This window comes from Leiobunum rupestre, chromosome 10, assembly GCF_980474605.1.
Source record: "Leiobunum rupestre chromosome 10, qqLeiRupe1.1.hap1, whole genome shotgun sequence".
In the NCBI taxonomy this organism is placed as follows: domain Eukaryota; kingdom Metazoa; phylum Arthropoda; class Arachnida; order Opiliones; family Sclerosomatidae; genus Leiobunum; species Leiobunum rupestre.
Genome location: NC_143393.1, coordinates 48,045,659 through 48,059,912, shown reverse-complemented (window position 1 = coordinate 48,059,912; position 14,254 = coordinate 48,045,659). Strand labels below are relative to the sequence as shown.

Sequence of the window (14,254 nt, the reverse complement as noted above, 5' to 3'; positions counted from 1 at the left end):
GAACTCGTTTATCCACCATAAACATGGAACTACGTACTCCCTTTATCGTACTAATTTTTATCTCTCCAAAGGTACATTCTTGTTACGCAGTATAAAAAAATCTCTAATATTTTATTCAATGACGTTTTCGTCACTCTTTAATCATCAATATTTGAATTATTGCTGCGATACGCTAATGTTTTAAGTTGCTGAATTCCAGGCAAAAGAAGGAACTTATTGTACTTTTGTTGACCTTTTGTACTGATTGACATAACGATTAATTTTCTTTTATTTTCGGCGTCGGACTCTACCGCATACGATGGTCGACGTTTGTTCTGTCTAGTTAGCGAAGCGTATTAATAGCTTGCAGGAAAAATGTAGATTCTTAGATCTTAGAACTTCGTTTCTTCAAACTCTCGAACAATGTTGCCACTCCTTGGCATTTATCCAGGATCTTGGCATTTGGAGGTCGATCTTGCCATCAGGGTATATATTTTCAACACTTTGGCATTTCACCTAGGGGTTTTTTTTGGCCCAAAGATCTTATATTATCCGTAGGATTTTCCTTTCGAAAACGTTACAAATTGGGATTTTACTATAATTTATCTTATTTAAGTTGGGCTTCTAGGTCACTAGGAGGCCGTGCGAACAGGGTTGGCAACCTTGCGTACGAAGTATAAGTCAAACTATAACCATAGAAATCAAAAAGTAACTTCATGTAGAACGATTTTTGCAAAGGCGGAATGCCCACCGATAAGAACCGTAGCTTTGTCTTTAATAAAACAGCACGTCCAACTGTATATTTTACACATTCTTCAATATAAAAAACATGAGTACCCGTAAATTATACAATACTTCCAACTGTATATTTTACACATTCTTCAATATAATAAACATGAGTACCCGTAAATTATACAATACTTCCAACTGTATATTTCACACATTCTGAAATATAATAAACATGACTACCCGTCAAATATGCAGTACTTCCAACTGTATATTTTAAATATTGTTAAGATAAAAATAACATTTAGACCTTTTACCTGAAAATATAAATAACCTTTGTAAATATATTTTTTAATATATTGTGTGCCCTGTTCCGACCCCCCCCCCCCCCCCCGCTGTGCTCTCACTCGATATAAATAGCCAGTGTAAATAGCGATAGAGCGCAGAGTACCGACGCCTTCGTGCTCAAACGACTCAATCCCTAGAGACAGGGTTTGATGTCCATGCCTAGGGTTGTTGATTAGTTTCACGGGTACGAGTGCGGTTGGGAACAAGATCAAAGGGTTCTTCACAGTTAAACTTAGACACCATCTCATCATTTCTTAACAATATTCTGCAATGTAATAAACGTGACTACCCGTCAAATATGCAGTACTTCAAACTGTATAATTTACATATTCTTCTATGTAATAAACGTGACTACCCGTAAATTTTACAGCACTTCCAACAGTATATTTTACACATTCTTCAATATAATACACATACGAACCCGTAAATTATACAATACTTAAAACTGTATATTTCACACATTCTGCAATGTAATGAACATGACTACCCGTCAAATATGCGGTACTTCAAACCGTATATTTTATATATTCTTCAATGTAATACACATACGTACCCGTAAAATATACAGTACCTCAGACTGTATATTTCACATATTCCTCGATATATTAAATATATCTTACTGTACAATATACGGTAATTTGAGCTGTATATTTTACAAATTCTTCAATATAATAAACATAACTTACGGTAAAATATACAGTACTTCAGACTGTATATTTCACGTATTTTTCCATAAAATACAAATAACTGTAAAATATACTGAGGGGCGAACTGTAGTTTAAGCATTTTTAGCTAGAAACTGTACTATAGTGTATGTAAAATTTATAGAGTAACCTACTGTTATGTTTACATATTGTCCTGTAACAACAAAAACCTCTACCGTAAACTTTTAAATGTAAAATCTACATTTTGTTTATGCACATAAATTTCACGAAAAGATCCAGTTCAATCTACAGTAACGACATGGACACCCGTGGGTCCAAAACATACCTGTAAATTCGACAGCATATTTTTCTCTCAGTGTGGTTTTCACCATTCGAGCAAATATATTACCTAAACCTTGTCGCCGGTCCTTTAAGTGTAATTTTAATGTTAAAAGTAAAAAATTTAAAAATGTTCAATAAACGAAAGTTTATTTATTTAATATATAATTCGTTCGGGTTTAAAATTAGTGTCACCTAGGAGCAACAAACACAGCACCCAACACAAGGAGAACGCAAAAGTCGTGCATTTTCTGGTGTACAGTTTTTATTGGTTAGACGCTTTAGCGGCTGCTGCCGTCGGAAGGGGAAAATTCAGAAATTGTCTTCCCCCTTTCCGTAAAATGCTCAGCATAAAGGCTCGTCCAATGAAATTTGTACACAACACTGCGTTAGCATGTTTAAAGGCTAACTGCGTTCTCCTTGTGTTTGTTGCTCCTGGCTGTCACAGTGCCGTCGTGATAGACCATAAATACTTTATTTTCCACACTTGTTATTTAATTCCAAAATTGTTCCTAAAGTTGTCGTCGCATTTTTCTTACCTTTTCTGTAGTCCATCTTCACTTGGAAAACTAATTTCACCAAACTTACATAGACAAAATAATTTTACCTATTGAAACTAACCTTTAATTGCAATTAAATTTTGCCCAATAGCTTATTAGTAAAAAAACTTTACGGTAGTAGACTTCTACTGAGAGTGGTTTATTGTACTTCTGTTCTTAATATGTGCTTAATGTAACGAAATCAATTAAAATGTATAAATTTATTATATCTGTCACGTGATCGTGGCGTTAGGTTGAACCATAAGGTCCCCATAAGTAAAGTTCTACCATAGGGGCCCATGGTAACGGCGTTGTCCTGGAGTGAAGAAAATTAACGTACGACGATAACAAAGTAGCAAAATCTTCTTTTTAAAAATTTCTACATATACCTAAAATATTATCTTATTTGGTAGAGCAGCCACGCTCGGGTTGATGAATGCCACACAAATTTGAAAATTAAAAACCTTCAGAAACACACTCTTATTTCTAAAAGCCAGTTTTAGGTTCTGGTGAATCATTTTGCAAAGATATTGTCAATTTAAAGTTTTAAAGCGATAAAACAAGCTTTGGCTACGGTGCTAAGGGCTTAAGTGGAGATTTATCCCGCGTGGTTCTAACAATTGTAAGTTTAAAAACGTTCGCGCACGGCTTCTGCGCGTTCATAATGCATTTCGCAAAATGTATTTCAGAAATGCATAGTTGATTACATAGCCACTAGGAGGTGCAGATTTTGAATACCTACACGGGTATGTGATCATAAAAAATTTGGCCTAGACCTTATCATAGGCTTATGGGTTAACCGATTTATAGTGTTCGGAATTGTTTATTCATTATCCTCAAATTTTCCGATTTATTTAAAAAAACGTTGGTAAAAAGAACATCATTTTAACTTATTTAATTATGTTTTTTACGCAACCAAGCATTTATTTGAAAAAAAGTGGTATTTATTTAAATAATTGTTTGTTTTATTTAAATAATAGGCTTATTCACTTTCGATTATTTAAACATTTTACAATTTCTATTCAACTATTGGTTACTTAAATAAATATTATTTAAATATAGCCGAGCTTATTTTATTCATGGATAAAAATTAATCGACTGCCGAGCACTACCGATTTAGAAGGTCGTATAAGACCAAAAATATATTAAAGTAAACCGATAGGTTTACTGTTTATTCTTACCCTCGACTCCTGCCTTCTACAAGTCCCCCCCCCCCCCCGTTCTACAACGCAATCTGTTCCGGATCGCCTGGCTTTGGCCTATGCTGAAACCATAAGCCCCAAAATTTCGACTGAGAACCTTTTTTAACATGCATTTCTTGTTATTTTTATATCTCTAAAACTATTGGTCATAGGCGAAATCCAAAACCACCACTGGATTCCTGACGTCGGAAAAATGTGCCTATTACATGTTTCGATTTAATGGGGTTTTTTTAAGTGCTTCATCATTAGTTTAAAGAAATTCGAATTTTTCGACGACGCTCTTAACAAATTCCCGTTTCGCGGTACCGGCTACTTGGGGAGCGACAACGGGGGAGACAGTCGATTCTCAGAGTAGGGAGAGAGAGAATACGAGACGGGAAAGGCGTCAGGGCATAGGAGAGAACAAGGAAACAAAAATAAAAAGAGTGGGATTTCATATTTTTAACAATATTTTTGGAAATACTACTGAAATTAAATACTATTATAAATAATTATAAGTGAAAAATACAGAAATTTCAAAATTCTTAGTAATTTTTTTGTAACGAGATGGCGTTGGGAGCCCAAAATGAATTAAAATGACAATGAATTCGAGGAATTTAAGTAATATTATTCGAGGAATTTAAGTAATATAAATTATTTGATATAAAAAGCAGAGAAAATGTTCAAACTGAAAGTAAAATTAAAAAAATTAATAAGAGATATATGCGGAAACGAGATTCGAACTCACGCCTGTTAGCTTTAAGCGTGCGTCCTTAACCATTTACCCGCCTCTTCACTGTGAAACTACCTCAAAAACCAAAATGCGTATATATACAAAAGCGTCCCAGTCTTAATGATTAATTGAGAACGAAATAGCCAGAAATAACAAAATTACAATTACATACAGGTCAAATCGCTAGTTATTTTATTGCAAAACTCAATTTGCAACTAGATTTTGTATTATTTATGAATTATCTTTAAATTTGACTAGAAATTAAACCCGTTTTGGCTGAATGCTCGTATTTTCTCGACGTCGTTCGGCCATATTTTTTATATTTTATTTGTAGCCGGGAAGGCGAAAAACGCATGCGCCCACTGGTGAAACGAATATACTTCAACCTATGTTGCCACGTCAATTGGCCGTTGTATAGCGCTCTTGATGATCTACACAACGCAAACTAAGAGGAATCTCCCCCGCTTGGCTACGTTTTTTCGCGTTCCCAATCATACCCGATCACACACACATACCCACCCTCACACATGGACGACACTAAAGTTCACTATTCATAAAAAACCAAGAAACGTCGTTTTTTTAGTTTCAGTTTTGTCCGTCCTTGCAAATACGCTTAGCTGTCACTTCATTTTAATGAAATAATTAGTTTTAAATTCGGTAATTCGCTTAACTTTCGTTTTACTTCATTAAAAGGATACCCCAGTTCAACTAAACAAGGTAATAAAATTTAAGCCTAGTAAAAACACTAAATACGCTTCAAATTCCAAACTAAAATACTTCGTTAAGTCTTCGCTGTTCTAAACAGTGTTTCCATATGAAACCAATTTGGTTTCACCTAAATAAATATTATTACGTTCCATTTAATCATTTTCTCCTTCTGAAAAAGGGACATACATTATACAAAAACCAGTTCTACGAACTGAAAAAACAGTGTTTATTCTTGTAAGTGTTACGGCTAAGAAGGGACAGACATTAAAATAAATTTATAATTAATGTTTTTACGAAACATCATAACAAAAAAATATCCGCAAAGTTTATCCAGAATAAACTCTATAAACGTTAAGAGATTATATACAAAATTAAAGAGTGGAAAAATAATTATGAAGAGCGATTCGAATCGCACGTCATAATTTTATTTCCACTCTTTAATTTATTTTTACTTAGGAAGAATGTTGAGACAATCCACGGCGGCACGGCCATCAAGGTCAAATCCCCACCCCCCCCCCCTTTACACTGGTTGGTTTTTAGGGAACCAACGAGTTACCAGGCTGATTTTCTTTTTAAGGAGCGTGAGGGGTATTGGAAGCAACGCTAAAACTCGTCTCAACATCAATAATTATCGGACGGTTACACGATAGCAATGCTGTCCTTAAAGGCATCCGCGGATAAACGTCCTGGCGGGAAGGAGGAAAAGCAGCTGTCCGATTCGGAGTGTATGAAATCTTCGGATTGAAGGGTGTGGCTTCCTCCGGGCACGGTCGTGCCGCAGTAAGACAAGGGTATCTGGGCTCCACACAGCAAGATCGAAGTGCCGTAGTGGTCGTGCTGCTCTCGCGTTAAGGAACGCGAGCTGACGTTGTACGTGGTGGCAATAATGTTGGTGGTGGCTTGTGACAAACCCGTGGACAGTTTCCGCGCGTAGGACAACGAATCCATCCTCGTCCCCGAGCTAAGTATTTCCGTTAAGACGGAGATGTAATTTCTGGCCATTCGCAGAGTTTCGATTTTGGAAAGGCAATTGCTTTTGGACTTGACTGGGATGCGCTTACGTAAGGTGTCCAAGGCCGAGTTTAAGGCGTGCATACGGTAGCGCTCCCTGGCGTTGGCCTTACTGCGTCTTTGGTTGAATTTGGATGGATGCTTAGCGGTGTTTGATGGCGACGATTTCATGTCCGATTGGGCCTTAGCTTCGTCATCTTTATTTTCAGGCGTACACTGCGATAAAAAGATGGTATTTTGAGGGTTTTGTAACGTGTCCTAAGTTCCGAAGAACGTACTGTGTTTCCAAATTTTGGAATTACTTTTAAGGTAGATTTTATTTTGGCCACTTGAGGGTGGAGGGTGCAAAAGGTAAAGTCGTTACATTTGCGTTAGGTCTCGGGCTTGATGGGGTGCCAAACGGGTCCAAAAATCATACCCCGCCTAGAGACCTCAAATAGTATATACCGGTCCGACCAGGGAGGGGAGAAACCGGTACAAAAACCTGGGGCAGTGCAGCCTCAAAGGCCTGATTTGGAACAAACCAGGTATACTTTTCCCATAAAATCTACAGTTATCTCGAATAGGTACGTATCTCTTGGGGCCTAAAATTAATATTTTTCTGGGGCTCGGGTCCGCGCTCGGTGGCCCTGAGTATAAGCAGTCCTCGAAAATTTTGCTAGGGGCTTTTTAGAAATTTTAGGACGGGCTGAATGAAATAGTGAGTGAAGGGAGCTGTTGGCTCGCGTGGCATGAAGGGCTTGCCACCACCCTCCTACGCGTTGTAACCCGGCCACCTGAATTAATGGCTTTAAAAGTAACTTGATGACTTAGGCCTAAGGTGGTGCCTTGGGTATTAGCATAGCTGATTATTATTATTATTATTATTATTATATTTCCGATTGGTCTGTTACCAGATTAGCCTGGCTAGCCAAAGAAGCCAAATACTATCCATACTCAAACCATACCAATTCAACTATTGTTTTTCTAGAAATTGAAGTATGAATCGCCATTTTTTACTTGCTTTAGGAAATACTATACTTGGCCGACCTAATCCAAAAAAACCTGGTATCGCCACCGAAAAAATAGTCAAGTTTTTAATCGTTTAAAAACCATTTTTGAGCGTCGACGAATGACCAACATCATAGCGACTCAGAGCAGACGAACTAATGCAGTTCGATTTTCATGAGATAATCAATACTGACAGTGTACCCCCTGAAAATGAAACTAAACCTACAATAACTTTTTGGTGGGAGCTAGCCACATCACGGCGAAGCATTTAATAGGTATTACTCCGCCCTTGGATTATTTAACGCATAGGGATATTCCAGTTTAGCAAAAACCTGCAAACCTATGCTAATGACGCTCTAGAGGCGAGAAAATGCAAAGTTATATCTGCGCAAGAGTGAAAAACGGGGCACAAATACATTCATAAAGTAGGGACACCTGGCGTTTATTTTTCGAACTAGTTTGGACGTACAATTTGAATGTAGATATATTAACCGGTGGCCTGATTTACGTAGAAAACCGTTAGCCCCGTTTTTTGCGCCTGCGCAGACGTTGTCACGTCTATCTTTCCCGATAGGGAGCAAAGGGATTTTCCGCCAGCGAAGGGAATTTCAACCCTATGCGTTAATTAATCCTAGCTCCGCCTGAGGATGTAAAGATGTAATAGTATTAGAAAATCACAATATAATTAGAGGTCGGGGATGGTTAACTTTTATTCAATAGATAAAGCTCTCAAAATTGTTCGTCAAACGTTTTGATCAAGTAATTTATATTTCTGTATTATCCGATTAATTTTCAGATAAATTTGTAAAATTAATCGGAAAAACGACGTTTTTTCGATAAAAAGCTCAAATTGTACGAATAATACATGTTTTTTAATCATTTTCCGAAATATTAATCGGTAAATTTCTTTGTTTACATTTTTTCCCGAAAAAAATCAATTTAATCATGGATAATGATTAACCGTCCCCGACCTCTAAATATAATAGCGTTTGAATCGCCGTTTTCATTTCTTCCGGAACGATTTAAGGGGAAACTCTGCTAATATAAAGTTTTCTGCCACAAGATGGGGTCAGGGAATCCTCAGCTTCGCGTTGTATTGTTAGAGTAAGTGTCAAGTAAATTGTCGGGAAACATCGTCTTTTAAATAGACAGTTTAAACTAGGAGCAACAAACACAGCACCCCACACAAGGAGAACGCAACCCGTCAAAAGTCGTGCATTTTCTTGTGTACAGTTTTCTTTGGTTGGACGCTTTAGCGCCTGCTGCCGTCGGAATAGGAATTTTCGGAAATTGTCTTCTCCCTTTCCGTAAAACGTTCAGCGTAAAGGCTCGTCCAATGAAATTTGTACACAACACTGCGTTAGCCTGTTTAAAGGTTAGTTGCGTTCTCATTGTGCTTGTTGCTCGTAGGCTTAAACCACCTCGGTAGAACGTGAACGGATGAACTTGTGGGAGCAAAAAAATGGGAATTAAAAAATAACTGTTGTTAAGTGCTTAGAAGTGTTGAAACTGTAATAAATCATATTAAAACAATTCGGAAAATTTAATTTTTCCGGAAATTTTTCCGCACTTAATTTTTGCGGAAAATTAAAACCTCTAGTTTGAAGTCACACTTTAGCCATCGTTATTGATCTGCTACGTTCACGCGTAAGCGGTAACCAACGGTTTGAATCGATATCAAGGCGTTCACACTAGACACTTTGGAAACGTTTCAAAACGGTTTCAAGGATAAAATTGAGCATTTTCGGTGTCAACTGTAGTAAAAAGCCTTACGATAAATACATTCGACATTAAAATTTTGCAATTTGATCCTTCGAAACCGTTTTAAAATTATTCCAAAGTGTCTGTGTGTACGCCATGATATCGATTCAAACCGTTTGTTACCGCTTACGTGTGAACGTAGCATATTGATAACGATGGCTAAAGTGTGAGTTTTTAATTTTTCAGAAAAATTAATGCGGAAAAATTTCCGGAAATCGGAAAAATAGAAAATTAAAACGTATATTTCTTTTTCATTGTTTTTATTCTAGACTAGTCTTGAGGTTTAGTTTTACTTTTGGATTCTACAAAATGAGCCGAAAATGCCGTGAAATTTAAATTTGCGAGCAGTATTTGGCTAATTATGGAAATAAATCCTTTTTTCTTTTTATCGAAAAAATTCGGAAACATTTCCGGGAAAAAAAGGCATCGGTAATTTACTTAAAACGTTAATTTATTTTACGCGGAAAATTTTCCAACTTACAACTCTACTTAAAAAGCTAATTTTTTTATTAATTTTATATAAAACAATTAAGCGGCTAAACAGATTTTATATTATTATCTATTTATCTTACGTCATACTCATAAAAATGGGTTTAAAAATTATCAAAATATTTGATTTTGAGTTGGTCGTTAAGTTGAAGATTTTTTAAAAGAAATACCAAAAGAGTTAATAAAATATTTGCTTTGAACTAATTCGAGAACACATCAAACGGCAGGGAATCTGACACCAAAATCGCATAAATCGGGACATTAAAACGAATCACATCAGCATTGTAGCGAAATGGACGTTTCTCTCCAAAGGACACGTTGTTTTGAGAACTTACATATGATATATTTCAGCTAGTACCTAAATAAACACTCAGGCTGGTCCTCCTACGTAACAACACCAAAAATGGTTCAGATTCCTTTTTATAGCTACTTACTCCATTTCCCATAATTTGAGTGGAATTGACGGTGGAAATTTGCAAGGGCACCTGCCCATTTTCGTTCCGTTTGTCGGCTGACGTAACATTAGTGCACGGCATTTCGCTCTTAATTTTCGAAACTTTCGCCCGTGTAGACTTTATTTATAGTTCTCTTCGTTAATGGTCCAGCGTTACTCGGTTCCTAAGCCGAGCTTACGGTATGGCTATTAAAAGGTTTCCTCTGTTGAGCGTTGGGGGCTAAGTTGGCCGGCACACTCAGCCTGCTGGCCGCTTTCCCCGTATCGCTCGACAGATAAACTCGGCAAACAAGATCCCAAATTTCCAGTCAAGTTTTCTGGCTAACAGCTCTCAAGTTTTACGTAAATATCATTAATGAGCGAAACTGATAAAACCGAGCCGCGTTCAATTACGCCTGCTTGAAATTGAGTGGATACGATGGCCTACCACCAGCGCCGTACTCACGGGGAGAGGGCGATTAAAGGGCCTCTAAGACGTTTATATACATGTATTAAATGTTGGTGTTAGAGGTTTTGACTTTAAGAGATTTTAAGGAAAAGTAATTTAATATTCCGCGGCCGGCGGAAAAGGGCTCGCAAGCGTGCTTTAAATTTTAAGGGCCCGGTATAATAACAGTCCACCGGTTGCCTGTTACCAGTACCCTCTCACCCGGGAAATATCAGTTAGAAAGGCCCGTGATGACCAAGTTTTCCCCCGTTCCCCGAAATATCTAACTATAACTATACGCGCTAATCTAGTATGGTACAGGTGTCATTTCACTCGCTTTATATTTACCCTGGGTGGTATATTAAGTTTTCTATCTTGGCCGAGGGGCTGATCGCTATCCGTAATCGGTGTACAAGCCTGTACTAAAGTGATTACTTAATCGATTAAAGATTTAGCACTCAGTGGCGTAGCTAGCATGGGGGACACCCCGGGTGCATATCATGGTGTGCTACTTACTAGTCTCTAGTTTGTATAAGTTTTTATTTTTTTCGCGGTCGGGTGTCACCCCCAAATCACGCCCGAACGGTTGGCACCCAGGGTGGGCCACCCCCCTAGCTACACCCCTGTTAGTACTACCAAAGGCTGTACTCGCTGTAATCAGTGTACAGAATTTGATTAACTGGTTATCCCCTCTTTTGAGTGTATAGTGCAGTTATGTCTAGCCATCTGTCTATTAAGTATCCGAGTATTAATAACCATTTTTAAAACTTTGCTTTATTTTTGCGTTTATTGCTAAGTCCCAACTTGGTTTTATAAATCCTTTACTAATAGGGCCGATTAAATCATTTTCGGCCAGGGCCTACCACAATATCTCATGCCGGCAAGTCGTTTTTCAATTCTTTAAGCTAATTACTCGAGACTATTGGTGGTGGTCCAACCAAAGCGACAAATCGTTCGGATTTCTGGTTTCCGTGGTCTGTGAAAATCATATTCTGTTTTGATTAATTAAGGCTAGGTTACGCTTAGTTTTTGGTTTAGGACAAATATAATAATTATGACGCTCGCCAAAGCTTAAATTGGTTTTATTATTTATAGATTTCATTAATATTTTTAAAAGGGGAAAAATGGTAATATTGGTAATGATAAGGAAATAATCAAAGTAATTAGAACATAATTAAAATGATTAGAACCTAGTTAAAATGTTTATAATATAAAAAAATTATTAGAGCCTATGATTAGAACCTAATTAAAATGTTTAGAACATAATTGAAATTATTAGAACATATTTGAAATTTTAAAAATTAAAATGATAATAACCTATAACTTGAATATAATTAAAATAATTATAACATATTTAATATAACTTGAATATAATTAAAATAATTATAACATATTTAATATAACTTGAATATAATTAAAATAATTATAACATATTAAATATAACATGAATATAATTAAAATAATTATAACATATTTAATATAACTTGAATATAATTAAAATAATTATAACATATTTAATATAACTTGAATATAATTAAAATAAGTATAACATATTTAATATAACTTGAATATAATTAAAATAATTATGACATATTTAATATAACTTGAATATAATTAAAATTATAAAACAATTAAAATAACTAGTATATAATTAAAATTATAAAACAATTAAAATAACTAGTATATAATTAAAATTATAAAACAATTAAAATAACTAGTATATAATTAATCTGATTGGTTCTTATATAAAATTAAGTCGTTTTTAAAATGAAAAGTACATTTTAAAACTGCTATATACTTTTGGTAGATGTACTTCTCCGGAACGGCAGATGTTATACGCTTCTGGTAGCTGTATTATCGTATTCGCAGGTCGTAAGAGTCTGAAAAGATCTCCTGAAAAGATGTCTCACACCATCAAAAAGGGGCTATTTTTCTTCCGCATCGTTAGGGCCGGACCTAATAAATACAAAACTGAAATGTTGCCCCAACCCCGATTCGATTAAGGGCCTTCGCTAACGACCCCTTTGCAACGTGGCCGCCGTACTGATAAATATCGCGGGGATTTCGGAGCTGCTCTTCCGAGCCCACCTCGTCCGTAACATGAATAAGATTTATATATATTTGGAACACGAAGCACTCCGGAAATCTTTATTTTAATTTAAGACGGAAATAATGATGTTAAACCCCCGACGAAGGAAGCATTAGCGAGACGTTCAAACAAATGCGACTGGATTTTTACGAATAGAGCGATGAATGAATGAATATTTATTTGCTTCTTTTACAAAAGTATCTTTTATAACAGGGAGGAAGCTCATTTAAAATAGGATTCACAAGCAGTACGCGTTTGTCAAGGGAGAAGATTCTTTCGCGGGGTAACGCCATTAGAGTGGGATTTTTAAATACGTGAAGTCTTACTGGCGTTGAAATGTAAAATTGTCTATAAAACTGTGAAAAATGTTTTTTCCCCGCATTTCTTTATATGACGGATTTTTCTGAGTTTTACTCATCGCTTAAAATAATTTATTATAAACAGATTAAATTGACGCCATCTAGTTTTAAAATCTAGCAGTGAAATTGAACCTCTAAGGGCTTAGTTTTCTAAATTTGAAAAATCGATTAATTTGATTTAAATCGTATCTATTTTATTGTAATTGATTTTATCAATTTGAGCAGGTTGAAAACATTTGGACCCCAAATCTGCCTACCACGATAACTTTCGTAGTTTTCCATACAAGGTTTTGATATTTCCAACATAGCTTTTACACAAAACATAGACAAGACGCTTATTGTTCTAACTTAAGTGTATATAGAAGAAATATTAGAACACAATTAGTTTATGATGTATTTTTCTCGCACTATTTTTTGATAACGAAAATAATTTGAAAAAATCACCGGTAAAGAGATTGCCATAAGTTACATAATACGTTTGGCACTATCTATTGTTTTAATATTAATTATCTAACTGAACTTTTTTCAACACTGACACATTCTTCCAGCTCCAACTTGGACTCGCAATCGAATTGAGTAGTATATTATCGTCCTTTGCTAGTAGTTTATTATCGTCCTTTGCTAGTATATCGTCCTTTGCTAGTAGTATATTATCGTCCTTTGCTAGTAGTATATTATCGTCCTTTGCTAGTAGTATATTATCGTCCTTTGCTAGTAGTATATTATCGTCCTTTCGTAGTAGTATATTTCGCCTTAGACATATTTAGACACTAGGGTGCTCTGTTCTGAGAACTATACCTTGATTGCGCAATACTTTTTCCTAATTGTCATGCTTATTTATTTTATGTTACTTATGAATATATTACATACTTTTAGTAGATATAATCTACTTTTATGAGAAACCCGAATCAGTGTTGATTATTGGTTTTCGAACATTTGGAATTACATAAGGTTAAAATCTTCCATTTCTAAGCGGTTCATCTCAAGTTATATCGATTTCCCGAACCTTAACTTTTAACTCGCGTTGCTTCTCATAGATGGCGTGAGTAGGCCGTAACCCTGGAGGTCGGCTTCTCGCGGAACAGCGGAGTGCCGCGCGTGGAAATCCTCTTCTACATGGGCAAAATTATCTTAATTCTACTTTGGTTAACGGATGACCTTTGAGTCAAATGCAAAGAATATTTATATTTATATTCCCAAGTAAATTAGACCACAAGTACATAGCATATCATATTACTAGATAAGCGTCCATTAATCTATTCTGTCAACGATATTCGGCGAGATCACTACGCGCATATCGATACGCAGGGATATTTTTACATCGTCAAAAACGTTATTAATGAGTGATTTACTAAAGCTATGACAGAGTGGTTGCAGTGATACACACGGTATATGTAACATGATGACTCATAAGTACCACTCTGTATAACATTGCCAGATAAAATATCATAATGAAACAAGGCCTAGAGATATATTT

The 14,254-nt window shown here is 35.9% G+C and overlaps 1 protein-coding gene across 1 annotated transcript; it reads right to left on the bottom strand.

The window, feature by feature from the left end:
• Positions 1 to 5,760: 5,760 nt before the first annotated feature.
• LOC149926084 (neurogenic differentiation factor 1-like) lies at positions 5,761 to 10,155 on the bottom strand. The gene is made up of 2 exons (XM_090161208.1): positions 9,883 to 10,155; positions 5,761 to 6,424 (listed from the first exon to the last, which is right to left on the bottom strand). Exons 1-2 carry the CDS (start codon positions 9,982 to 9,984, stop codon positions 5,837 to 5,839), a joined length of 690 nt encoding a protein of 229 aa, XP_090017334.1. The 5' UTR covers positions 9,985 to 10,155; the 3' UTR covers positions 5,761 to 5,836.
• Between the last annotated feature and the right edge of the window lie 4,099 nt (positions 10,156 to 14,254).

Coding starts and splice junctions, on each gene's coding strand:
- LOC149926084 (XM_090161208.1), bottom strand. CDS start 9,984: ATGCCGTGCACTAATGTTACGTCAGCCGACAAACGGAACGAAAATGGG. Junction 6,425..9,882: donor CTCAAATTATGGGAAATGGA/GTAAGTAGCTAT, acceptor TTTTTATCGCAG/TGTACGCCTGAAAATAAAGA.